At 39.3% G+C, this 27983-nt stretch overlaps 4 protein-coding genes across 6 annotated transcripts; 2 read left to right on the top strand and 2 right to left on the bottom strand.

The window, feature by feature from the left end:
- Positions 1-756: 756 nt before the first annotated feature.
- LOC136283561 (uncharacterized) lies at positions 757-2295 on the bottom strand. Its single transcript, XM_066172593.1, has 2 exons — positions 2052-2295; positions 757-1543 (listed from the first exon to the last, which is right to left on the bottom strand). The coding sequence occupies exon 2, from the start codon at positions 1514-1516 to the stop codon at positions 890-892; it is 627 nt and encodes a 208-aa protein (XP_066028690.1). The 5' UTR covers positions 1517-1543; positions 2052-2295; the 3' UTR covers positions 757-889.
- A 7384-nt stretch (positions 2296-9679) lies between these two features.
- On the top strand, positions 9680-11180 carry LOC136283535 (52 kDa repressor of the inhibitor of the protein kinase-like). Its single transcript, XM_066172523.1, has 3 exons — positions 9680-10249; positions 10332-10531; positions 10658-11180. The coding sequence occupies exons 1-3, from the start codon at positions 9680-9682 to the stop codon at positions 11178-11180; spliced, it is 1293 nt and encodes a 430-aa protein (XP_066028620.1).
- A 6203-nt stretch (positions 11181-17383) lies between these two features.
- On the bottom strand, positions 17384-26901 carry LOC131779915 (uncharacterized). 3 transcript variants are annotated; one of them, XM_059096517.2, is made up of 2 exons: positions 26656-26901; positions 17384-18635 (listed from the first exon to the last, which is right to left on the bottom strand). In XM_059096517.2, exons 1-2 carry the CDS (start codon positions 26743-26745, stop codon positions 17982-17984), a joined length of 744 nt encoding a protein of 247 aa, XP_058952500.2. In that variant the 5' UTR covers positions 26746-26901; the 3' UTR covers positions 17384-17981. The 3 variants fall into 3 exon arrangements, 2 of the variants coding, with proteins under 2 accessions (XP_058952500.2, XP_058952501.2); XM_059096518.2 differs by lacking the exon at positions 26656-26901 and adding an exon at positions 19157-19554; XR_009339820.2 differs by lacking the exon at positions 17384-18635 and adding an exon at positions 23717-24924.
- Positions 20974-24936, top strand: LOC136283295 (52 kDa repressor of the inhibitor of the protein kinase-like). Its single transcript, XM_066171855.1, has 7 exons — positions 20974-21049; positions 21169-21210; positions 22780-22922; positions 23252-23439; positions 23849-24273; positions 24321-24521; positions 24701-24936. Exons 1-7 carry the CDS (start codon positions 20974-20976, stop codon positions 24934-24936), a joined length of 1311 nt encoding a protein of 436 aa, XP_066027952.1.
- Positions 26902-27983: the final 1082 nt, after the last annotated feature.

Genomic DNA, 27983 nt, shown 5'->3' with positions numbered 1-27983 from the left:
AGGGGCCTTATTGATTCCGCTATCAATAACTTTATCTTTAGAAATGCTTCGGCAGGCACAGCGGAAAGAAACACCGATGATATTAACACAGAAAGAATTAGTCTTCCATTCAAAGATCAAGTGGCCACTAATGCGGTTCGGAAGCAGTTACGCGATCGTAGCCGTAAGATTCTCCTTACGTTGCAGCCTGTTTTTGTGACAAAGAAATTAGGGCAGGATCTTAAACCCAAAGAAATCAAGCCGTCAATTGTGAATCGGCAATGCGTTGTTTACTGTTTCTCATGTGACCTGTACGATGCAGATTATGTCGGGTACACAGCCCGAAACCTTCATCAACGCATTGCTGAGCACAAATATTCGGCAATCGGTCGACATTTCGTGGAAGCTCACGGTAGCAACCACCTCTAGAAAGAAAACCAATTTAGAGTTTTAAGAAAGTGCTAGGGAAAATTTGATTGTTTAGTCTTTGAAATGTTTCTAGATATATATCCATGCAAACCAGCCATGCTTATTATTGCCTATCACAATTTGATGTTAGTCTAAGAAGTCAGCACTTGAGTGTGTTGTCACGCAATGTTCATGTTGGATGATTTCAAGAATTTAAATTTAACCAATTAATCCACTCAATTCTCATATACAAGAGTTGAATATATCTAATTGTGTCCGGACTTTGCTGACAAATTCAGTTCTAAAAACTCACGAGCGTTTTCTCAGGTTGTGTCGGTTTCCAGACTATTAAAGCTTTTCAACATAACACAGTAGGAATCCTTTGCTTTATTTCTGTGCCTATTTGTATCTACAAATCAGGAATCGCATCTGAGCTCCATGATAACTACACTTTTACTATCATCTTCATAAGATATTATCCGTCTGACGTTGACCAGGTTAGTCAATAGGCTGCCACAAAGTAGCAGTTGTAGATAAAAGCCGCCAAGAAAAGGAGAAGCATCAATCGAGACTGACATTTGGCGTCGGACATGTATTTCTTCGCGGTATTGTTGAATGCCTGAAATTCAATTTTTCCCTGAGAAAGTTCAACAAAACCAATACCAGCTTGGTAATTCTGGAGAGCAATCCCAGTAAGTTCAGTGATGGTCAGCTCGTAGAATTTGTTGTTTCCTCTCTGATCAGGGAGGAAGGGCTGCTTGTGGACAACAGGCAAGGTCTTCTGATTCACCCACTCGTGTTGGCAGTAAAACAAGAAGAACAGCAGGCAGGCAACGAGAAAAAACACAGGAATAAACTTCGATGCACCAGCTGCAACAAGGGCTCCAAAGAGGCTGGCAAAGCACAAACATCGCGCGACTCTTAAAAAGTACGGACAATCGATGTAGGTTAGCAACTTATCTTTCGGAAAATAAGGTTTGCTCTGTTTGATGTAATGATTTGTTTTGGCGTGGATTTCATCTCTAATTTTAGTGTTGGTACCAACATCTTTTATTTCAATATGTTCCGCGCGTACCCGTTCGATTTCGGTTCTCCCTGAGTTAGCAACCGAGCGATCTCTGTCAGACATGTTAGTTGACCTCCAAGCAACGACCACCTAAGAATGTAATCAACTAAATTAAACAGACAAAAACAATGCATTTCTTTACTATACTCTTTGCATATTTGCTGTTAATTTGGCATAAAAATTCAAATCGGGTGAAATTCTGCAAGATAATAAGCTCGAGGTTCAATCCCTTGTCACCAGATCTGCTGTCAGTTTCATGTCAGTATCATACGGTACACTTCTTCATAAATGAATAAAGGTGGTAAGTTTCTAAAGAAACTGTGGTGCTGCGTCGGTGGGAGAGTATAGCAGGTAATTTAGTGTTAACAACTGAGTTGAAAACGTAAATTGACCACCGTAAAGAGTAAAAAAGCTGACGTTTCGAGCGTTAGCCCTTCGTCTATCGTTCTGACGAAGGGCTAACGCTCGAAACGTCAGCTTTTTCACTTCTTCATAAACTTCGCGAGGTTATTTGCAGGATCATAATTTGTTTTGAGTAGAGACATCTTGAACTACTTCTGTATCAGGGTTTACTGAATGATATCAATTTTACTCCTACCTTTGCTGATTTAGTCCGAAAACCTCGTACGAGTAGACAGTTAAGCACGAAGCTCTTTGCAGTGTGAGAACAACAAGAATCTGTGTTGACATAAGATACCTTCCGCGAAATTGAAAATCTGAATGAACCCAGTCCCCCTCCTCTCCGGACATGGTAATAGGAAACCTCAAGACTCTTTGTAAACCGAAAGAGATTAATGAATTCGTCATCTTCCCGTCAAATCCAGCAAAGTTAGCAACTTTGAGTTCTGGATGTTACTTATGGTATTATCCTCGAGACGGGTCTCAGTTCTCGCAGGTGACACTGGCTATTTACATATGTTTGCTTGCACATTTAGCAAAGTTTGGGCCAATTCGGGGTAAAATTTCCGCACAGGCCCATACTATTGTAAAACAAATCTGTTTTCCCAATGGCAATGTCCTGTTTTTGTCATTGTTATCTCTCTCCAAGAACTGAATGCATAATGAAGTACGGGGCTGTGCGGAAATTTCACCCAATTCGGTTTTCTCGGAAATTGTGCCAGATCATCAACCGATGTTAATTGTTTTGGTGAAATTTTCGCACGGCCCCATATTTCATTATGCATTCAGTTCTTGGAGAGAGATAACAATGACAAAAACAATACATTGCCATTGGGAAAACAGATTTGTTTTACAATAGTATGGGGCTGTGCGGAAATTTTACCAAGATCTGTGCTGTTCATGTCACTCAATTTGCTACCAATCTTTAGGAATGTGAAGAAAACGACAAAACTTTTGAGTTTGTAAGACATGTTTCGTCATCAGTCAATTAATGTACAAAGCGTTGGAAATTTAATTTATAATAAGTAGACAAATGTTAATTATAATAAATGGTGACAGCAAGAAAGAGGTGAAGCATGAAAGGGTGGAAATTAAAGGCCCATTTTCAAACTTGATGCAACGCGCGCCGCGACCCAATTTCCTGTAACACGAAATTCCCAGATCACTGAAAACCTTTTAAAATCGTCTTTCTCAAGAGCCATCCTGGACATATAGTCAACTGTTCTACGGTAAATACATTCGCCGCTCGTCATTTTACAGTTTCCTTACAGTATTTTGAATTTTGTCCGGAAGAATCCGAAGAAAATTTTTTTAAGTGTCACGCTTGGATCTCTTCGTACTCTGTGAACAGAGTCGGCGAAAAGGACAACGTTCAAATTTTTTCACTTTCTAGAAGCGCATGAGGATTCTAAATGAAGATAAAATTATTTCCAATAGAAATTGGTATTTTTCAAAGAGAATTTTGTCCGGAAGAATCCGAAGAAAATTTTCTTAGTGTCACTCTTGGATCTCTCCTCACTTTGTATACAAAGTCAGCGAAACGGACAACGTTGGAATTTTTTCACTTTCTGGAAGCGCTTGAGGATTATAAATAAAGGCAGAACATTTTCGTGGAAACATTTTTTGGATTTCGAGGAGAAATATGGAAAAATATCGGACAGCCTGACGTTTAATTATTTTAAGTTTAGTCACTTCATTGCAGGAACGTCAGCGACACTGACAGTTTGCGTTACAATTCTTATTTGCTGCTTTGCATGGACAACAACCTCGACCACTCTTTCGAGCGCAAGCTCCTCTCCACGGGCAGGAAACTTCAACTGACCCTTGGTCCTATTTAACAAGGATGGCAAATTTGATGAATGGATGAAAACGTGGTGGATCAACATTTTCACCTTCTTGAAATACTTGCAAGGATTTTCGTATTCCTCTTTAGCAACAACCGATCGATAAGCGTATACTGCCTCGGAATCTACAAAATTAATTAACCGAAGATGACAGAAGTTTCTGTCGAAACATGTTTTACAAACTCAAAAGGGTAAAATTTCCGCACAGCCCCATACTGTTGTAAAACAAATCTGTTGTCCCAATGGAAATGTATTGCTTTTGTCATTGTTTTCTCTATCCAAGAACTGAATGCATAATGAAGTATGGGGATGTGCGGAAATTTTTACCAAGATCTTAGGCGACTATCAAGTACAAAAGCTAAGATCAAATTTATTTTGAACTTGGCCTGTTTTCTAGTATTCAGTATCTTTCGTAATCGCAAGGGAGCGAAAACCAAATATGAATTAACTTGATGGATGGGATACTTCTTACTAAAACGCTTGTGGAGTTTATCTTGTAACAGCAATTTGCCGTAAGATAAGCATTTTTCTGAGTATTGTCTAACAGGGTATGATATAGGTTTGCTCTATGTGGGAAACGTTTTACAAAAGTATGTTAATGCTATCTTCAGTTGAGTTTCTCAAAACGGAGTTTATCAACGTTTTTCCGTAGCTATATTTATCGGGGTTCTCGCACTATGTTATAAAGGCAAGCCAAGAAGTGCAAAGTACGTGAGTAATTCACTCTTTTAAGATTAAAGAATACAGAAAAATGAATAAAGTATTGTGCACAGCGAGAAACAAGAAGACGCCGAGCATGATGCGAGAGGTACGCTTTGCTGTATCCATATGAAAAGCTGCAGAGTGAAAAACCTGAACTCTAAATTTTCCAGCGGTTGTCACATCGTAGTTAGAAAGAGCGATCGTTTGAAGTTCCTCGAAAGTCACCTCGTACAAAGCGCTGAGCGTTTGTAGATCATTCTTCACTGGTTATTTCTTGACAAGTGGAAGTGACTTCCCGTTTACCTGTTCGTTTTGCCAATAGATGTCAATGAAAGGAAAACCAAAGATCAGGAAAATGATCGCTCCAGTGAGCGTTGCAGCTCCTCCGAAACTAAACACAGCTACAATAACTGAAAACCACACTGGGACACCGCGACAAGTTGATAGATATGTTCGAGGCATGAAATGCTTGCTTTCATCGATGAAGATGTTGGTGAATCGAAACACCGAGGCGTGAGGAATATTCACTTTGTGGCCAATACTTGTTTGCCTTAAGCGAAGAAGCTCAGCCGACTCTAACTTGGACATTCTACAGAGATACTGTTTAGCCAGTCGAAAAAATCTCCAATGAACGAGGACGATTGAGTTATAGGACCACTGAGAAGGTCGTCGACGTAACTTGTTACTCTCACTTTTCCTACGAGTAATTGTATCGTAAGTCGACTTAAATTTTATAACTTTGAAGAAATGGTAATTTATAGCAATCAAAAATCTTCGGCGAGCCTGAGTAAGATATCCATAACGCCTCGTGATAACTTAATTACAGAGCAATGTTGCCCCTTCTTGGAACTAATGACGTAGGAATGCGAGACTACGGAATCCCTGGTGACTCAAATATTTATTTTGATTAAATAGGGTTTCACTTGTTCAAGGAATTTTGGTTCATCTGCGTTATGAATATGGTAATGAACATTTCATGCGACTAATCAAATCTTTCCCAATTAGTCTGACAGGCACTGGAAAGAGTTTAAAAGCAAACACGAGGAAGCGTTTTCGATGACAACCCAAAATGACCGCCGCCGTAAACTCCTTAACCGTATACACATTGCTTGGTCCCTTTTTTTGACTCCTTACAGCCCCTCCCGACCCTCCTCGAACTTAAATAGACGACTGTCGATCCTAGGCAGGTACTGCCTTATCACGTCGTTTCATTTTCTCCTATCCCATTATCGTTTGTCTGATGCATGCTGACATTAGCTCTTAAAAAAAGGAAAAGAATGGACTGTTATGTGAAGATGAAGACTGAAAACCATTCGCGTTCAAAATGCCTTATAACATAGTAAAGTTTGGTACCTCACTGGAGTATTCTCTCCGCAGTACGTAGTAAACACTTCCGTGGATGTTTTTCAGAGAGTTCTTGCTTGTGAAATGGCTGCCTTCGTACAACTCGCAGTATATGGTGTCGTTCTTGACTTTGTAGTTTATCGACAAGCATCGACAGTCGTTGATACACCACAGAAAGTATTGCCGTGGGTTTGAAGTCACAGAATTGTGGAAAACCTGGCCGACAAACTCCTTGTCTTGGTTCACATTTAGCGAGATCCTGTCACATTCTGTAGTGAGGCAGTAGCTCCTTACCTCATTAAGCAAAGCTGAAATAGATGTAAAACAAAATTTTGTTCCCAACATTTTTATTGTTTTCACTCCCAACTCGAACAAACGATGTTTCTCATAATGTCCTCCTTGTAAATCAGTTATAAGAATTTGGTGTTAGATGAGGATAACAAAAATCTACCTAATAAGTTTGAGTATTCCCCTAACCTGTTTGCTTAATAATGTAGGGATATTATAGGGAGAAGTTTAATGTTAATCTTTTCTGGGAGTTAAACGGTTAACATTTCATAAGGAATCATGTTTTCACCATTCTTGTAAAATCATTGGTCTTTTTGTACATTTTATTTTTAATGAGCTTTTTGATAAGAACGTTTTGTTGAGAAACTTAGCGATATGTGTAAAGGACGAATAGAGGCTGAGATATCTAACACAGTACTAGAGAAAATTTTTAACGTTGAATTAAAATTTTTTAATCTTAGATTTGATGCAGTCTCATTATTTTCTCTTGGCAGTACACAGCTGACTGGTTCTGACACTTTGACGTGTATCGACTAACATTTGCATTCAAAGTTCGAGTTATCAGGGTAAATTTGAGCCAAAGGAAAGTAAAACTAGTTCGAGTTAAGGGGGAGCTCGAGTTAACCGAGTTCGGGTAAGCTGATAAAAACGACTTCAGTATGGTTAGTTATAAATAGGCATGCGAGCCAGGTGACTTAGGAAGATTACAGAAACTTTGAAAGTTTTGAAACTCAGTTCATCTATTTCACCCACATTGGGTACATTTACCTAAATTATGTTGCATCTCTTGCGAGTCAGTTAATACTCATTAATATTCTTCTTTTCGATTATATACAGATACGAATATGAGCAGAATGCAAAAATGGGTGATTAACTTCATTAACTCATTTTCCTTTTTTAGTTTATTTAATTTCCCTTTTGATGCTGGCGGACAAAACAGGAATATTTTTCAATTATTGATATCTTGACAATAGCCTTTACCGTGCAATATCATCAGATTCAATGGTAGTGAAATTGGTGGGGAGAATTCAGCCGTTTAAATAATAAATTTTTCATTATAGCAAGGAAGCCACTCTTAATATCTACTAGCAGGAATATGCGGAGCAATATCACAGATTCTGAAATTATTTCTTCAATGCAGGACAGCTAGTGGCAAGGGACCCCCTGGAAAACGAAAAGAAATAAAGAACTAAATATGGTTGATGTTAAAAAATCTGAAGAGCCATGTTTTCTTCCAACTTTGCAGTGACGGATCCAGGGGGAGGGTCCGGGGGTTCCGGACCCCCCCTATCAGACCTGACGCTTACAACTTTGAGACTGAAATTCTTACATCGACAGGATCGTATATCACTTTTTAACTGGCTGATTTTTTTAATGAAGCGTGCGTGGCATTTTTCCACTATGATCTGTTCGCCTCTGCTCGCAAAGCAGTATTTCCCGCGCCAGCGGCGACCGGTATTCACAGATTGAGAAACACGTGGTCGTCTCTGCTTTCTCAGCTGGTCGACAATTATGGCGACAATTATAGCGACAACTCGGCCGATAACCACGTTCTTTCAACCAGTCAAACCCAGTGAAATTGAAAATGAAACAGTTAACGGTGAAGAAGCTGAAGCTGAAGCCACGGAATTTGAAAACAGTAAGTTGTTTTACGCTTTTATTCCATTTCCTGAGAAATGTTAGTGACTATGGTTTAGAAGTAAACATTTGTACGTCTGTCGTTTTAGTTGAGCTTTCTGATTTTGATGCCGAAGTCTAAGTGGAAGGTCTAGTTTCAAACGGTGTTATCGAAGGTAAATGCTGCGTTGAAATTGGTTTTTTTTTTTCGGCTAGGGTACGTAAAATTAAATATCTAAACAAGCCTGAGGAAAACAATATCGACGCAGCCAATTATTTACAGACCCGGCGTCTGAGAAGAACTCAGTATTAAAATACATTTTAACTTATTTTACTGCGTTTAGGAACAAATGACGCTATTAGTTAGATACTTTCCGCTGCCTTATATGTGGCTATCAGCATCATGTTTACCTTATCATTATTTTATCATTCTTGTGCGGTTTATCGAAAATGTTTTACATTTTCACTTCAGACTTAAGATCCAAACGCGGCATTTTGTAGTGCCGCTCGGGCTTCCGCTTGCTTTGCGAAAGTTTGTCAAGCGTGCATTTCATCGGTCTCAATACACGTAAAAACCGCGTCCAAAACGAACCAAATGGAAAATAAATAGAAAAAATGTACGGACGGTTTGCCTCTGCGGAAAAAGTTGAATGTGGTTCAACTCTTAGTTTCCGCAGACGCAAGCCATCACACACGAAAAGCCAGTTAAATTCACGCCCATTGACGTGCGTAAAATTACGCGACAGTGGAAATCCACTTTTAACTTCTCATGATTTCTGGTCAAAGAACACGACGATCTCATTTAAGTTTTGTTATTGAAGCCAGTCTATTTCGTAATCTTTTCAAAGCATTTCTTTCACTCTTCATACAGACAGCGTATCATCTAAAATTAATTTCCAGTTTTCGACAAAGCTTTAGCCCCATAATTTGACAATTTTAATATTTTTCTCATCACAGCGTTACCAGATGAGCTTCTATATGTCGTATTCAAATGTTTTAGTCCTAAAGAGATAATAAACAAGCTAAGGCTCATATGCAGAAGATGGAGACGTATCTCTGAAAGTGTCATGTTGTGGAACAATGTTTGCCTTGATGAATGGGGCATCACTCTTTTAAGCGAGGATCAGTTAAAGAGAATCATAAAGCACGTACGGGGTTTCAGAAATTTCTCAGTAGCCTATATTGATGTCAAGAAACATCGATTCAAGGAGACACAATCTACAGCTCATACTATTTGTAACACTCCATGTTTGTCTCATGGACTTTACTATTTAAATTTGAGTGGCCACCTTCTCGCAAGGCATGCGCCAGTTGGATTATTTGATCCTAAATGATTGCATTGCATTGAAGGACATATCCCCGATTTCTTTTTTGTAAAAATTTAACTTTCCTTTCGCTTAACAGGGAAGTTATTCACGAGGGTGAGCTCTTGCAGTCTGTACTGCCGCTGTCAAATCTATTTTTCCTGGGTGTAAAGGGAAACGAGCTATCTTTAGAGTCACTTAAAAGAAATGTGCAGAACATTTTGCAAGCTTTCTGTTCTCAACTTAGACCTTAATATAGTAAATCGATCAGAATTTTTATCCTTAGCAAGCGAATTTGATATCACTGTCAATAATGCTTAATTAAAGGGTGCAGTACGTTGACTCAGTTAAGAAACAATTATCAGATAAAGTTAACATTTAGCTTGTCAGTGTTCAGTTTTCATATCACAGTCTGTTAAAAATCAATTTGACGATTTATCAATAAACGACTTCCTTGGTTTATAGGTGTTTCCCAATTTTCTTCCACTGATCAGCATGTTGTATCCTACTTTGATGTCGGGGACATCGTAAGTGGCAAAGTTGATCCAAGAACTCTTCAGTCCCATGAAAAAATGAAATACCTTAAGAACCATTTCACTCCGCCTCCTTCATACACAGGCTTTTTCTCCAAGACTGTGGTTAAGGGAAAAGACAAACATACCAAGAAGCATGTGTTCCAGCCCTCGTGGTAGGAAAAGTATACGTGGCTTGTATATAGTCCTTCACAAATGGGAGGTTTTTGCAAATATTGTGTGATGCTTAATAATCCATCAGATCCTCGAGCACAGAAAAGGCCTCTAGTAACAGCTCCATTCCAAGAGCTAGGAAAAGCCACTGGGAAAGAAAGGGTACTTGAGCGTCATCAGAAAATACAATGTCACCAGTGGGCACTTGAAGCCGGCATTGCCATAATCCGAAGTGTTCAAAAACCAAAGGAAACATTGCCATACAGGATTTCCACGCAAAACCAAGAGATGTTTGAAAAAGACATGAACGCACTTAGAGCAATCATAAGTACCATAATATTGTGTGGCAAACAGAACATCCCTCTTAGAGGCCATCGAGATGACAGCACAGGCACGGCATCCAACAAAGGCAAGTTTCATGCCATTCTTATGCTATTGGGCAACTCCGAGAAAAATCTTCAAGAACACTTACTTACTGGTAGGAGAAATGCTACAAGCACCTCAAAAACTGTACAAGAGGAAGTCAATCGCATCACTGGAGGGTATATTCGGGCGAAAGTAACACAGCCGATTCAGAAGGAAGACACTTTTTTCTCAATCATTGGCGATGAGGTAACATATAAATACGCGAACCAAGAAATATTAAGTGTTTGCCTTAGGTTTTTTAGATCTTAACAACGACGTTTCACTTAAGTTCAAAGAAGTATTTTTTGACTATGTCAACCTTGACAAAACAACTGGTGAGAGCATAGCAAACGCCATTTTGTCAAGTTTGGCTGAGAACAAAATCGATGTGGCGTTTGCAAGAGGACAGGCCTATGATGGTACCAGTGCCATGTCCTCAAAAGCATGTGGTGTGCAAGGAAGAATAAGGAGAATAGCACCGAAGGCACTGTATGCTCATTGCAACAGTCACGTTTTGAATCTCAGTGTTGCAGCCGCATGCAGGTTAACTTCAGTCAGAAACATGATTGGAACCTTAAATTAAACTTTCATTTTCTTTCATTTTTCACCTAAAAGACAGCGATTTCTAGAACAAGTTTTAGAGAAGTGTGGTTCTACTTCCAGAAAGGAGAAGTTAAAAGGCTCATGCAAAACCCGATGGGTGGAAAGGCATGAATGTTACGAGACTTTCTACGAACTTTACGAGTACGTTTGCATAAGCTTGGAAGTGATAGTTGATCGTGAGTCGCATCCTCATGTTTATTCCTCGTTATCGTTCACGTGGGACAGGGAGACTAAAACCAAGGCACAAGGTCTTCTGGCAAATTTGAAGACATTCGGATTCATTTCCACCTTTTTGATCACAAAGAATAGCCTTGGAACACTCAAACCTATTGCAGCTAAGCTTCAGAAGAAAGACCAAAATGTCTTCCTAGCGTATTCTATGATTGACGACACTATTAAAGCAGTTGCCAAGGTGAAGTCAAACATAGAAGAGGAATGTCATGAATGGTTTGAAGACGCATCTAGACTGGCTGACAAGTCTCAGTGCCAAGAATCACTAGGAGGCAGGAACATAGGAACAATGCACCTTGCGTAAACCCGGAATCGCATTATCGTGTTAACGTTGCCATACCTTTTACAGATCATTTATTGGAAGAAATGAGTTCAAGATTCAGCGAAGACAACAGGGCTGGGGCCGAAATTTTTTCCTTGGTTCCATCTGTTGTAGTGAAGCATTACAGGCTTCGTAACTTAGCAGAAAAGTTGCAATTTTGGTAACAGGACTTCCCTACACTGTCCTCTCTTCTTTCTGAGTTAAAGGAATGGCAATACTTTTGAAAACAGTACACACCCACTTACAACTACCGGGAAATCTTATCGAGTGTGTAAAATATGCTGATGAGGATATGTACCCCAACATATGAGTTTTACTTATTATTGGTTGTACCCTTCCTGTTAGTTCTGCCGAAGCTGAACATTTATTCTCTTGCTTGCGACGAATTAAGTCATATCTCAGAAACAGGATGTCTGATGAGCAGTTGTCAGGACTTGCACTCATGCACTTACATCATGGCCTTCACATTGATGTTGACGAAATCTGTACAATCTTTGTAACCAAACACAAGAGGAGGCTGTTCCAAGGGTGTATCCTGTACGAGTAGAATCCAGGTAAACGGTAAGCGGCCAAGGAATTATAACGTGCAATCGCGACTGATGGGAGGGGGTGTGGGGGGGTGTGGGGGGTGTGGGGGAGAAGTAATTTGCCTCAAAAGAGTCCAATAGTCCTTTTTGTACCAAAGTTTGGACCCCCCCCCCTCCAATAAAAAATTCCTGGATCCGCCCCTGCTTTGTGATTAGATTATCTTACATTGTGTTAAATGTATTCTTGAGGCAAAGCTAAATAGATTTTTACTGAAAAGTAACGTCACTGACTGAAATGGAAAAAACCGCAACTTCCGATAAGTACAGTTCTAATCATTTTCCAGATACAACTCTACTTTCTTCGCAGAGTCCAGAGAAATGCCTCAAAGCAACTTAACGGGTCTAATTCGAAATAACCGAAGGGGCGGTACGCAAAGCTTATTATCTTTGTATAAACAATCCATGTTTAAAGAAGACAACAGTTAATCGTTGACACATGGTCCACAAATAGTCCTAGCGAAATGTTACAACAACATATAACAGGAACAAGCTAAAACACGTAAAAAGAAGAAACTCAAAAATAGCCTAAAAAGCGGCGCAGGTGAAGCTGATTTCACCTCCATGATTGAAGACCAAGGCCTATTTTAGGCTAACTCCGACAAATCCTTTTTTATACAGGTCATGGTTTTGAAATTAAACAGTCCTGAAACTGTGTTGATTAGATAATCCAGAGAATACACATCACTTTCAACTGACAGTCTTCCCGTTCCGTCTTCAAGCTTCGGAGAAATACAACAACTCTTATAATGACTTTTTAAATGCGAAGGTTTTGGAACGGTATTTTTAGCTTTTCCGAAGACAAGACTCTTGCCAAAACAGGGTAAAGCTGATTTTCACGTTTCTCTAAAACAACGTTAATGCATTTTAGGTCATTGTAAGAAAATTCACACTTATGAATACCGTCCGACGCAACTGCCGTGTAAGGAGGGTAAAGAAGAGATTAAAAATAACCCTCAAGTGTACAATACCCAGGAGGGTATAATAGAGATTAAAAATAACCCTTAGGTGTACACTACCCAAGGGGGTACAGGAGAGATTGAAAATAACCCTCAGGTATACACTACCCAAGGGGGTATAGAAGAAATAAAAAATAACCCTCAGGTATGCATTACCTAAGAGGGTATAGAAGAGATTAATAATAATCCTCAGGTATACACTACACAAGAGGGTGTAGAATATATTAAAAATAACCTTTAGGTATACACTACCCTAGAGGGTATAGAAGAGATTAAAAGTAACCCTCAGGTATACACTTCCCAAGAGGATTATAGAAGATTTTAAAAATTAACCCTCGGGTATAAACTACCCAAGAGGGCACGAAAAATTGAATTTAACACTTATTAATATCAGGAGACCGCACGTAGTCTTGACCTTTTCTTTCGACTGAAAGTTGAGGCATCCACCGTTAACTTATAAAATCATTCTAACATACTAGTTCCCGAATGTTGTTGTCAAGCTCGGCTATTCTTGACTGACATCTTTGCAATTCCCCATGATTATTCGACTAAAGACATTCCCGGCTAAAGTGTACGGTCAAGAGCGATTTGATTGAGCGCCGAATAAACAACAGGATTATATTTTGAGACCTCACGAATCCATCTACTGGAAATTCTCGCTGGCGGGACAGAAGGTATTGCAGTCATCGGGGAATAGACGAAACATTTCTTTCTTTGCAAAAGCATTCGGCTTGATTCCACATAAACTTTTCGTCAGCACTTACCAGCGATTTTTGGGGTCGTATTTGGATGCCGTAACTCTAGAAAGCTCAGCCGATCGATCGAAGACTTCGGCCTCCATGATGAGATCGCGCCAAGTGATTCCGATCCAAGATTTATTGTGTTTTCGCGCTTAGATGAAGTATTAATTATTAGGTGAACCTTTAACTTATAATCAACAGGTTTAAGTAACCGCATAAACGCCTACCAACTGCCAGCTTTGATATAATTCTCTACATCGATGACAGAAATGATAGCGCGTCTGTAAAATGCACGCTGCGAATTTTTTTTTCGGTGCCAAAGCTCCTCATGTTATTTCATCTTAGTAAGGTGCGTAATTACAAAAAAAGCCTGAATTTTACGACGATTGATGTCCGATTACAGCTGCCAAATGAGAAACGGGTGATAGCGTTGATTACGATCAGCGGTGCAGAAAAAACATTCAGCGACTTATGGTTTGTAGACAACCAATCATACATTATTAATTTGTTTTTAGTGAATGAAGAAATATAAGATTCGATCGGTTTCTAGGCTTGAAATTCTCACTCAGTGTTCGTGAAAAATATAGAAAATAATCTTCCTTTCATCCAAGAAGTAATTGATGATTTTAACAGTTACAATTACAATGCATCAGAGCGCGCACTCCGAAGGTCTGAGATTCGATTCCTCATGGGTACTCAGCATTTTTTTCTTTGTCCCACGCTCGTGACAAGACGAAAAAAAAACATCTTTCTCTGGTTACAATTCTCTTTGACAATGTCTCCTCACTATGGCAGTCTCCTCTCCATGGTAACAGGAAACTTCATAGGCCTATTGCAATTAATAATCGCAATTGATTATATCATCAGTTTGACAAATCCAGTCTATAAAAACTGCCATGAGGCTGCAAACTGAAAACAACCCTGAGTATGCTTACTTGCCATATCCCGAAAAAAACCCTCCGATTTGGCGAACAAATGACAACAAATGGAGCAGCGACGCATATAATATGCGACAGATGAAAGAGCTTTCAATCTTCGCTCGCCTTGTTGCCAACTTTATGTTTGTATGATTTATTATCACAAGTAAAGGAAAACTTAACATAACTTTATATTGATGAAGATAATGTCTCAAATAACTAAGTAAAAAAAATGCTCTTCCACTAACACTGTTTCAGTCAATGCTGAACAACGAATTATACAGGCAACACGTATATATTTATTACTGATATCATAAAGAAGGCCGAGGAAGCTTCATGTTGTACTCGCGACATAAACATTAAATTCAATTTCAGAACATGATTTGTTCGATGGCACTCGTTGAGTTTAACTTTAACAGTTTAGAGTAATATTTCCTCTTTAAGCTGCAAGATCTTTAGGTGTTACCTGTTGTGGAATAAACAGGTCAGTTTGGTCTACGGTTCTCACAGAAGACACAAGGTCTATAATACGATTCTACTGAAACCAGCAAAACAAATGTTCTTATCTTTGGATCAGTTTGCTAAAAAACCAAACTGATAGTTGTTGATGATTATATAGTTACATCCATCAGAGTGCTTACCGTAAGTTCATGTCCTCGACCGAATAGCTATCTTCAGAGACAACAGTGCACTCTTCGTGGTTGATTCAATCTTTCATGATTTTAAAAGAATACAGAAAAGTGAAGATAGTGTTGTACACCGCGAGAAACAGGAAGACGCCGAGCATGATGCGAGAGGCACGTTTGGCCTTATCCATGATATGAAAAGCTGCAGGGTGAAAAACTTGGAAGTAGACTCTTCCAGAATTTGTTTTAAGGAAGCCAATTTCCATATCGTAACTGGAAAGAGCGATCATTTCGAGTTCAGCGACAGTCACCTCGTACAAGACGTTGAGCGTCTGCAGATCATTCTTCAACGGCTGTTTCTTGACGAGTGGAAGAGACCTTCTGTTGACCATTTCGTGTTGCAAGTAGAAAGCAATAAATGGAAAACCAAAGATCAGGAAAATTATGGCGGCAGGGAGCGAAGCAGCGCCACCAAAACTTAACACAGCAACAATAATTGAAAACCACAAAGGTACACCGCGATAAATAGGTAGGTCTGCTTTAGGCATGAAGCGCCTGCTCTCTGTGATGAAGATATTCGTGAAACGATGCACAGAAGCGTGAGGAATATTTACTTTACGGCCAACACTGTCTATTCTGATTTGCCTGTAGCGAAGAAGTTCAGCCGCGAATGACGCAGACATTGTCGCACCGATAAGAAACGTTCCTGAGCCTAGTCACGGTCGTGTAACGATTCTATCCGCAAACAGAAACCGATCTAGTTCTTTTCTGTCTCGGCAGCGAGGACAATTGATCGTTCCTCGTCTAGCGAGCTATGCCTTTAGTGTTTCACCTTTTATAAAGCTGAAGAATGTGAACAAACGATGACAAATTCTGAGAAGACTTTCGAAGAATCACAATTTAGCCTGAAGCAAAACAATGATTAGCTATTTCGGTCTTTCTGGGAAAATGAACTCGAGTGAACCAATCTCAAGGATTACTCCAACTGTCATGGGAACCCATGGGCTTACATTAAATTTTGTTGGAATCAGGATTCCAAAAAACGCAAGGTATCATAGCAGTGGAAAGGAGGATGGATACCAGCTATTTTACATTTTCTTAGAGAGATAATTTCGTATACGAAGAAGTAATTTAGGAAAAACATTTACAATAAAAAATTGCGATAAAATGTTTCTTAAAAACGACGACGTTTCGATGTTGGCTAAACGTCATTATCAAGTCAAAAAAAATATTTGCTAGTTGTAGTCTATATATACCCAAATAACAACGGGTGAAAAAAAGCTAGACCGTTAGAAAAGAACATTAGTAATTAAACAAAAAGTTTGGCGCGTTCGGAGTCCGCCTGGATATTTAGATGAGGCTTTAGATTCTTGATGAACAACATTATTTCAAAGACTAAACAATCAAATATTCCATGGCATTTTCTTTGAACTCTAAATTGGTTTTCTGTCAAGAGGTGGTTGCTACTGTGAGCTTCCACGAAATGTTGACCGATTACTGAATATTTGTGCTCAGCAAAGCGTTGAACTGGCTAGCTCAACGCTACGTTCAATCGCTTTGAATTACATTCAGCGTGCAAGCCCTAATCCAGTTAAGGCTCTTGTCAAAGCTCTCAATCGCTTAAAAAAACGGGACGACATTGTTATCACTGAGCCTGCTAAAGGTTCTGAAGTTGTAGTGATGGACAAACCCGAATACATCCGCCTACTGAGCGCTGCTTCAGTTGACAATAACTCTAAATTTTCACACGTTGATAACCTATTGTCTACGCAGAATGTGTCAAATTATTAATTTTCAGTCGTCTTGACTACCCTTGGGGCCTGATTGATTCCGCTATCAATAACTTTATCTTTAGAAATGCTTCGGCAGGCACAGCGGAAAGAAACACCGATGATACTAACACAGAAAGAATTAGTCTTCCATTCAAAGATCAAGTGGCCACTAATGCGGTTCGGAAGCAGTTGCGCGATCTTAGCCATAAGATTCTCCTTACGTTGCAGCCTGTTATTGTGACAAAGAAATTAGGGCAGGATCTTAAACCAAAGAAATCAAGCCGTCAATTGTGAATCAGCAAGGCGTTGTTTACGGTTTCTCATGTGACCTGTGCGATGCAGATTATGTCGGATACACAACCAGAAACCTTCATCAACGCACTGCTGAGCACAAATATTCGGCAACTGGTCGACATTTCGTGTAAGCTCACGGTAGCAACCACCTCTTGAAAGAAAACCAATTTAGAGTTTTAAGAAAGTGCTAGGGAAAATTTGATTGTTTAGTCTTTGAATTGCTGTTCATCAAGAATCTCAAGCCTAATTTTAATATCCAGATGGATTCCATACGTGCCAAACTTTCTGTTTAATTGCTATTGTTCTTTTCTAACGGTATAGTTTTTTTGTCACCTATTGTTGTTTTGGTATATATAGACTGCAACTTACAAATATTTTTTTTTGACTTGATAATGACGTTTAGCCAACGTCTAAACGCCGTCGTTTTTTAGCAATCTTAAAATGTTTTTAAGAAATATTTTATCGCAATTTTTAATAGTTAAAGATAAAATAATTAAAGTAAAGATAATTTCGCAATCTTTAAAACCACTCTTTCTAGATATATATCCATGCAAACCAGCCATGCTTATTATTGCCTATCACAATTTGATGTTAGTTTAAGAGGTCAGCACTTGGGTGTGTTGTCACGCCATGTTCGTGTTGGATGATTTCAAGAATTCAAATTTAACCAATTAATCCACTCAATTCTCATAAACAAGAGTTGAATATATGTAATTGTTTTCGGATTTTGCTGACAAATTCAGTTCTGAAAACTCAGGAGCGTTTTCTCAGGTTGTGCCGGTTTCCAGATTACTACAAATCAGGAATCGCGACTGAGCTCCATGATAACTACACTTTTACTACCATCTGAGTATTATCAAGATATTATCCGTCTAACGTTGACCCGGTTAGTCAATAGGCTGCCACAAAGTAGCAGTTGTAGACAAAAGCCGCCAAGAAAAGGAGAAGCATCAATCGAGACTGACATTTGGCGTCGGACATGTCTTTCTTCGCGGTATTGTTGAATGCCTGAAATTTAATCTTTCCCTGAGAAAGTTCAACAAAACCAATACCAGCTTGGTAATTCTGGAGAGCAATCCCATCAAGTTCAGTGATAGTCACCTCGTAAAATGTGTTGAGTAGTTTCTGATCAGGGATGAAGGGCTGTTTGTGAACAACAGGCAAGGTCTTCTGATTCACCCACTCGTGTTGGCAGTAAAACAAGAAGAACAGCAGGCAGGCAACAAGAAAAAACACAGGAATAAACTTCGATGCACCGGCTGCAACAAGGGCTCCAAAGAGGCTGGCAAAGCACAAACATCGCGCGACTCTTAAAAAGTACGGACAATCGATGTAGGTAAGCAACTTATCATTCGGGAAATAAGGTTTGCTCTTCTTGATGTAATGATTTGTATGGGCGTGGATTTCATCTCTGATTTTAACGGCGGTACCAACATCTTTAATTTCAATGTGTTCTGCGCGTACCCGTTCAATTTCGGTTCTCCGTGGGTTAGCAACCGAGCAATCTCTGTCAGACATATTAGTTGACCTCCAAGCAACGACAACCTAAGAATGCAATAGACAAAATAATTCATTTCTATACTATACTCTTTGCTGTGAGATTTGAGGCTTGAGGCTTGAGATTCTTTGCTGTTAATTTGGCATAACAGTTCAAATCGGGTGAAATTTTACAAGATAATAAGCTCTAGGTTAAATCCCTTGTCACCAGATCCGCAGTCAGTTTCATATTAGTATCATACGGTACACTTCTTCATAAATGAATAAAGGGGGTAAGTTTCTATAGAAATTGTGGTGCTGCGTCGGTAGGAGAGTATAGCAGGTAATTTAGTGTTAACAACAGAGTTGAAAACGTAAATTGGCCATCGTAACGGGTAAAAAAGCTGACGTTTCGAGCGTTAGCCCTTCGTCTATCGTTCTGACAAAGGGCTAACGTTCGAAACGTCCGCTTCTTCACTTCTTCTTAAACTTCGCGAGGTTATTTGCAGGATCAAAATTTGTTTTGAGTAGAGACATCTTGAACTACTTCTGTATCAGGGTTTACTAAATGACATCAATTTTACTCCTACCTTTGCTGATTTAGTCCGAAAACCTCGCACGAGTAGACAGTTAAGCACGAAGCTCTTTGCAGTGTGAGAACAACAACATAAGATACCTTCCGCGAAATTGAAAATCTGAATGAACCCAGTCCCCCTCCTCTCCGGACATGGTAATAGGAAACTTCAAGAGTCTTTGTAAACCGGAAGAGATTAATGAATTTGTCATCTTCCCGTAAAATCCAGCTTGAGAGGTTAGCAACTTTGAGTTCTGGATGTTATTTATGGTATTATCCTCAAGACGGGTCTCAGTTCTCGCGAGTGATACTGGCTATTTACATATGTTTGCTTGGGCATTTAGCAAAGATTGGGCCAATTCGGGGTAAAATTTCCGCACAGGCCCATACTACTGTAAAACAAATCTGTTTTCCCAATGGCAATGTCCTGTTTTTGTCATTGTTACCTCTCTCCAAGAACTGAATGCATAATGAAGTACGGGGCTGTGCGGAAATTTCACCCAATTCGGTTTTCTCGGAAATTGTGCCAGATCAGATTGTTTTGGTGAAATTTTCGCACGGCCCCATATTTCATTATGCATTCAGTTTTTAGATAGAGATAACAATGACAAAAACAATACACCGCCATTGGGAAAACAGATTTGTTTTACAATAGTATGGGGCTGTGCGGAAATTTTACCAAGATCTGTGCTGTTACTCAATTTGCTACCAATCTTTAGGAATGTGAAGAAAACGACAAAACTTTTGAGTTTGTAAGACATGTTTCGTCATCAGTCAATTAATGTACAAAGCGTTGGAAGTTTAATTTATAATAAGTAGACAAATGTTAATTATAATAAATGGTGACAGCAAGAAAGAGGTGAAGCATGAAAGGGTGGAAATTAAAGGCCCATTTTCAACCTTGATGCAACGCGCGCCGCGACCCAATTTCCTGTAACACGAAATTCCCAGATCACTGAAAACCTTTTAAAATCGTCTTTCTCAACAGCCATCCTAGACATATAGTCAACTGTTTTACGGTAAATACATTTGCCGCTCGTCATTTTACAGTTTCCTTACAGTATTTTGAATTTTGTCCGGTAGAATCCGAAGAAAATTTTTTTTAAGTGTCACGCTTGGATCTCTTCGTACTCTGTGAACAGAGTCGGCGAAAAGGACAACGTTCAAATTTTTCACTTTCTAGAAGCGCTTGAAGATTCTAAATGAAGATTAAATATTTCCAATAGAAATTGGTATTTTTCAAAGAGAAATATGGAAAAATATCAGACTGCTGAACGTTTAATTATTCGAAGACCGTGTCCGGTGAAAATTTTCTTAGTGTCTCTCTTGGATCTCTCCTCACTTTGTATACAAAGTCAGCGAAACGGACAACGTTGGAATTTTTTCACTTTCTAGAAGCGCTTGAGGATTGTAAATGAAGATAGAATATTTTCCAACGAAAAATTGGTATATTTCAGGGAGAAATATGGAGGTAGTTGAGGACCGTGTCCAGCCGTGTCATTGAACAATTTTTAAGTGTCAAGCGTTTAGATGGCTTCGTACTTTGAATACAGGGTTAGCGAAAAACATCAAGTTCGAAATTTTAGGCAGCCTGGAAACGCTTGAGGATTGTAAATAAAGGTAGAACATTTTCGTAGAAACATGTTTTGGATTTCGATGAGAAATATGGAAAAATATCGGACTGCGGGACGTTTAATTAATTTAAGTTTAGTCACTTCATTGCAGGAACGTCAGCGACACTGACAGTTTGCGTTACAATTCTTACAATTCTTACAATTCCGGTGTTCACAGATTGAGATTGGTCGTTTCTGTTTTCTCAGCTGGTCGACAATTATGGCGATATCTCGGCCGATAACCACGTTCTTTCAACCAGTCAAATCCAGTGATATTGAAAATGAAACAGTTAACGGTGAAGAAGCTGAAGCTGAAGCCACAGCTTCCATTTCCTGAGAAATGTTAGTGACTATGGTTTAGAAGTAAACATTTGTACGTTTGTCGTTTTAATTGAGCTTTCTGATTTTGATGCAGAAGTCTTAGTGGAAGGTCCAGTTTCAAATGGTGTTATCGAAGGTAAATGCTGCATTGAAATTGTTTTTTTTTTTTTGGCTAGGGTACGTAAAATTAAATATCTAAACAAGCCTGAGGAAAACAAAATCGACGCAGCCAATTATTTACAGACCCGGCGTCTGAGAAGAACTCAGTATTGAAATACATTTTAACTTATTTTACTGCATTTAGGAACAAATGACGCTATTAGTTAGGTACTTTTCGCTGCTTTATAGGTGGCTATCAGCATCATGTTTAACTTATCATTATTTTATCATTCTTGTGCGGTTTATCGAAAATGTTTTACATTTTCACTTCAGACTTAAGATCCAAACGCGGCATTTTGTAGTGCTGCTTGGGCTTGCGCTTGCTTTGCGAGAGTTTGTCAAGCGTGCGTTTCATCGGTCTCAAACGAAACAAAATAGAAAATAAATAGAAAAAATCTACTGACGGCTTGCGTCTGCGGAAAAAGTTGAATGTGGTTCAACTCTTAGTTTCCGCCATCACACACGAAAAGCCAGTTAAATTCACGCCATTGACATGCGTAAAATTACGCGACAGTGGAAATCCACTTTTAATTTCTTATGATTTCTGGTCAAAGAACACGACGATCTCATTTAAGTTTTGTTATCGAAGCCAGTCTATTTCGTTATCTTTTCAAAGCATTTCTTTCATTCTTCATACAGACAGCGTATCATCTAAAATTAATTTTCAGTTTTCGACAAAGCTTTAGCCCCATAATTTGGCAATTCTAATATTTTTCTCATCGCAGCGTTACCAGATGAGCTTCTATATGTCGTATTCAAGTATTTTAGTCTTAAAGAGATAATAAACAATCTAAGGCTTGTATGCAGAAGATAGAGACGTGTCTCTGAAAGTAACATGTTGTGGACCAATGTTTGCCTTGATGAATGGGGCATCACTCATTTAAGCGAGGATCAGTTAAAGACAATCATAAAGCACGCACGGGGTTTCAGAAATTTCTCAGTAGCCTATATTGATGTCAAGAAACATCGATTCAAGGAGACAAAATCTATAGCTCATGCTATTTGTAACAGTCTATGTTTGTCTCATGGACTTAACTATTTAAATTTGAGTGGCCAGTTGGTATCTAATCTGACCTTCTTGCAAGGCATGCGCCAGTTGGAGTATTTGATCCTAAATGATTGCATTGCATTGAAGGACATATCCCCGATTTCTCTTGATAAAAATTTAACTTTCCTTTTGCTTAACAGGGTAGTTATTCACGAGGGTGAGCTCTTGCAGTCTGTACTGCCGCTGTCAAATCTGTTTTTCCTCGGTGTAAAGGGAAACGAGCTATCTTTAGAGTCACTTAAAGAAATGTGCAGAACATTTTGCAAGCTTTCTGTTCTCAACTTAGACCTTAATATAGTAAATCGATCAGAATTTTTATCCTTGGCAAACGAATTTTATATCACTGTCAACAATGCTTGATTAAAGGGTGCAGTACGTTGACTCAGTTAAGAAACATTTATCAGTAAACATTTAGCTTGTCAGTGTTCAGTTTTCATATCACAGTCTGTTAAAAATCAATTTGACGATTTATCAATAAACGACTTCCTTGGTTTATAGGTGTTTCCCAATTTTCTTCCACTGATCAGCATGTTGTATCCTACTTTGATGTCGGAGACATCGTAAGTGGCAAAGTTGATCCAAGAACTCTTCAGTCCCATGAAGCTTGTGTTCCAGCCCTCGTGGTAGGAAAAGTATACGTGGTATATAGTCCTTCACGAATGGGAGGTTTTCGCAAATATTGTGTGATGCATAGTAATCCATCAGACCCTCGAGCACAGAACAGGTCTCTAGTAACAGCTCCATTCAAAATGCTAGAAAAAGCCACTGGGAAGGATGGGTTACTTGAGCGTCATCAGAAAATGCAATGTCACCAGTTGGCACTTGAAGCCGGCATTGCCATAATCCGAAGTGTTCAAAAACCAAAAGAAACCTCGCCATACAGGATTTCCACGCAAAACCAAGAGATGTTTGAAAAAGACATGAACGCACTTAGAGAATCATAAATACCATAATATTGTGTGGCAAACAGAACATCCCTCTTAGAGGCCATCGAGATGACAGCATAGGCACGGCATCCAACAAAGGCAACTTTCATGCCATTCTTATCCTATTGGGCAACTCTGATAAAAATCTTCAAGAACACTTACTTACTGGTAGGAGAAATGCTACAAGCACCTCAAAAACTGTACAAGAGGAAGTCATTCGCATCACTGGACGGTACATTCTGGCGAAAGTTACACAGCCGATTCAGAGGGAAGAAATATTAAGTGTTTGCCTTAGGTTTTTAGATCTTAACAACGACTGTTCACCTAAGTTCAAAGAAGTATTTTTTGACTATGTCAACCTTGACAAAACAACTGGTGAGAGCACAGCAAACGCTATTTTGTCAAGTTTGGCCGAGAACAACATCAAGAGGACAGGCCTATGATGGTGCCAGTGCCATGTCCTCAGAAGCATGTGGTGTGCAAGGAAGAATAAGAAGAATGGCATCGATGGCACTGTACACTCATTGTAACAGTCACGTTTTGAATCTCAGTGTTGCAGCCGCATGCAGGTTAACTTCAGTCAGAAACATGATTGAAACCTTAAATTAAACTTTCCTTTTCTTTCATTTTTCATCTAAAAGACAGCGATTTCTAGAACAAGTTTTAGAGAAGTGTGGTTCTACTTCCAGAAAGGAGAAGTTAAAAGGCTTATGCAAAACCCGATGGGTGGAAAGGCATGAATGTTACGAGACTTTCTACGAACTTTACGAGTACGTTTGCATAAGCTTGGAAGTGATAGTTGATCGTGAGTCGCATCCTCATGTTTATTCCTCGTTATCGTTCACGTGGGACAGGGAGACTAAAACCAAGGCACAAGGTCTTCTGGCAAATTTGAAGACATTCGGATTCATTTCCACCTTTTTGATCGCAAAGAATAGTCTTGGAACACTCAAACCTATTGCAGCTAAGCTTCAGAAGAAAGACCAAAATGTCTTCCAAGCGTATTCTATGATTGACGACACTATTAAAGCAGTTGCCAAGGTGAAGTCAAACATAGAAGAGGAATGTCATGAGTGGTTTGAAGACGCATCTAGACTGGCTGACAAGTCTCAGTGCCAAGAATCACTGGGAGGCAGGAACATAGGAACAATGCACCTAGCGTAAACCCGGAATCGCATTATCGTGTTAACGTTGCCATACCTTTTATAGATCATTTATTGGAAGAAATGAGTTCAAGATTCAGCGAAGACAACAGGGCTGGGGCCGAAATTTTTTCCTTGGTTCCATCTGTTGTAGTGAAGCATTACAGGCTTCGTAACTTAGCAGAAAAGCTGCAATTTTGGCAACAGGATTTCCATACACTGTCCTCTCTTCTTTCTGAGTTAAAGGAATGGCAATACTTTTGAAAACAGTACACACCCACTTACAGCTACCGGGAAATCTTATCGAGTGTGTAAAATATGCTGATGAGGATATGTACCCCAACATATGAGTTTTACTTATTATTGGTTGTACCCTTCCTGTTAGTTCTTCCGAAGCTGAACGTTCATTCTCTTGCTTGCGACGAATTAAGTCATATCTCAGAAACAGGATGTCTGATGAGCAGTTGTCAGGACTTGCACTCATGAACTTACATCATGACCTTCACATTGATGTTGACGAAATCTGTACAATCTTTGTAACCAAACACAAGAGGAGGCTGTTCCAAGGGTGCATCCTGTACGAGTAGAATCCAGGTAAACGGTAAGCGGCCAAAGAATTATAACGTGCAACCGCGACTGGTGAGAGGGGGTGTGGGGGGATGTGGGGGGTGTGGGGGAGAAGTAATTTGCCTCAAAAGAGTCCAATAGTCCTTTCTGTACCAAAGTTTGGACCCCCCCCCCCTTCCAATCAAAAATTCCTGGATCCGCCCCTGCTTTGTGATTAGATTATCTTACATTGTGTTAAATGTATTCTTGAAGCAAAGCTAAATAGATTTTTACTGAAAAGTAACGTCACTGACTGAAATGGAAAAAACCGCAACTTCCGATAAGTACAGTTCTAATCATTTTCCAGATACAACTCTACTTTCTTCGCAGAGTCCAGAGAAATGCCTCAAAGCAACTTAACGGGTCTAATTCGAAATAACCTAAGGGGCAGCACGCAAAGCTTATTATCTTTGTGGAAACAATCCATGTTTAAAGAAGACAACAGTTAATCGTTGACACATGGTCCACAAATAGTCCTAGCCAAATGTTACAACAACATATAACAGGAACAAGCTAAAACACGTAAAAAGAAGAAACTCAAAAATAGCCTGAAAAGCGGCGCAGGTGAAGCTGATTTCACTTCCATGATTAAAGACCTAGGCCTATTTTAGGCTAACTCCGACAAATCCTTTTTTATACAGGTCATGGTTTTGAAATTAAACAGTCCTGAAACTGTGTTGATTAGATAATCCAGAGAATACACATCACTTTCAACTGACAGTCTTCCCGTTCCGTCTTCAAGCTGCGGCGAAGTGCAACTACTCTTATAATGACTTTTTAAATGCGAAGGTTTTGGAACGGTATTTTTAGCTTTTCCGAAGACAAGACTCTTGCCAAAACAGGGTAAAGCTGGTCTTCACGTTTCCCTAAAACAACGTTAATGCATTTTAGGTCATTGTGAGAAAATTCACACTTATGAATACCGTCCGACGCAACTGCCGTGTGAGGAGGGTAAAGAAGAGATTAAAAATAACCCTCAGGTGTACAATACCCAGGAGGGTATAATAGAGATTAAAAATAACCCTTAGGTGTACACTACCCAAGGGGGTACAGGAGAGATTGAAAATAACCCTCAGGTATACACTACCCAAGGGGGTATAGAAGAAATAAAAAATAACCCTCAGGTATGCATTACCTAAGAGGGTATAGAAGAGATTAATAATAATCCTCAGGTATACACTACACAAGAGGGTGTAGAATATATTAAAAATAACCTTTAGGTATACACTACCCTAGAGGGTATAGAAGAGATTAAAAGTAACCCTCAGGTATACACTTCCCAAGAGGATTATAGAAGATTTTGAAAATTAACCCTCGGGTATAAGCTACCCAAGAGGGCACGAAAAATTGAATTTAACACTTATTAATATCAGGAGACCGCTCGTAGTCTTGACCTTTTCTTTCGACTGAAAGTTGAGGCATCCACCGTTAACTTATAAAATCATTCTAACATACTAGTTCCCGAATGTTGTTGTCAAGCTCGGCTATTCTTGACTGACATCTTTGTAATTCCCCATGATTATTCGTCTAAAGACATTTCCCAGCTAAAGTGTACGGTCGAGAGCGATTTGACTAAACGCCGCATAAACAACAGGATTATATTTTGAGACCTCACGAATCCATCTGCTGGAAATTCTCGCTGTCTAATTAGTCCGGCACAAAAACCAAATGAACATACAACATACATGTTGTTTGGTTACCTGGTGTTGAACGAACAGCCTTTGTTGGCGCGCTGAAGACTCGCTGGCGGGACAGAAGGTATTGCAGTCATCGGGGAATAGACGAAACATTTCTTTCTTTGCAAAAGCATTCGGCTTGATTCCACATTAACTTTTCGTCAGCACTTACCAGCGATTTTTGGGGTCGTATTTGGATGCCGTAACTCTAGAAAGCTCAGCCGATCGATCGAAGACTTCGGCCTCCATGATGAAATCGCGCCAAGTGATTCCGATCCAAGATTTATTGTGTTTTCGCGCTTAGATGAAGTATTAATTATTAGGTGAATCTTTAACTTATAATCAACAGGTTTAAGTAACCGCATAAACACCTACCAACTGCCAGCCTTGATGTAGTTCTCTACATCGATGAAATGATAGCGCGTCTGTAAAATGCACGATGCGAATTTTTTTTTCGGTGCCAAAGCTCCTCATGTTATTTCATCTTAGTAAGGTGCGTAATTACAAAAAAAAGCCTGAATTTTACGACGATTGATGTCCGATTACAGCTGCCAAATGAGAAACGGGTGATAGCGTTGATTACGATCAGCGGTGCAGAAAAAACATTCAGCGACTTATGGTTTGTAGACAACCAATCATCCATTATTAATTTGTTTTGTTGAAAATTACTTTGTTTTTAGTGAATGAAGAAATATAAGATTCGATCGGTTTCTAGGCTTGAAATTTTCACTCAGTGTTCGTGAAAAATATAGAAAATAATCTTCCTTGTATTCAAGATCACAACCAAGAAGTAATTGATGATTTTAACAGTTACAATTACAATGCATCGGAGTGCGGAATCCGAAGGTCTGAGATTCGATTCCTCATGGGTACTTAGCATTTTTTTCTTTGTCCCACGCTCGTGACGAGACGAAAAAACAAAACATCTTTCTCTGGTTACAATTCTCTTTGACAATGTCTTCTCCCTGTGGCCGTCCCCTCTCCATGGTAACAGGACACTTCATAGGCCTATTGCAAATAATAATCGCAACTGATTATATCATCAGTTTGTCAAATCCAGTCTGTAAAAACTGCCAAGAGGCTGCAAACTTTGAATTTTGTTTTGTTTTGTCCCCAACATGCAAAAGGTTCCCAGTCTCTCAAATAGTAATAGCTTTTTTTCACATTTAGACATATAACTCGATTTCTCGGAAACTTCGTCAAACTGACATTTGACAGTAGTTGTTTAAATTCAAGGCACGTTCTATTTGGCTGTAGAAAACAACCCTTAGTATGCTTACTTGCCATATCCCAAAAAAATCCTCCGATTTGGCGGACAAATGGCAACAAATGAAGCAGAGACGCATATAATA

This window comes from Pocillopora verrucosa, chromosome 9, assembly GCF_036669915.1.
Source record: "Pocillopora verrucosa isolate sample1 chromosome 9, ASM3666991v2, whole genome shotgun sequence".
Taxonomy (NCBI): domain Eukaryota; kingdom Metazoa; phylum Cnidaria; class Anthozoa; order Scleractinia; family Pocilloporidae; genus Pocillopora; species Pocillopora verrucosa.
This window is presented reverse-complemented; position numbering and strand designations above follow the sequence as displayed.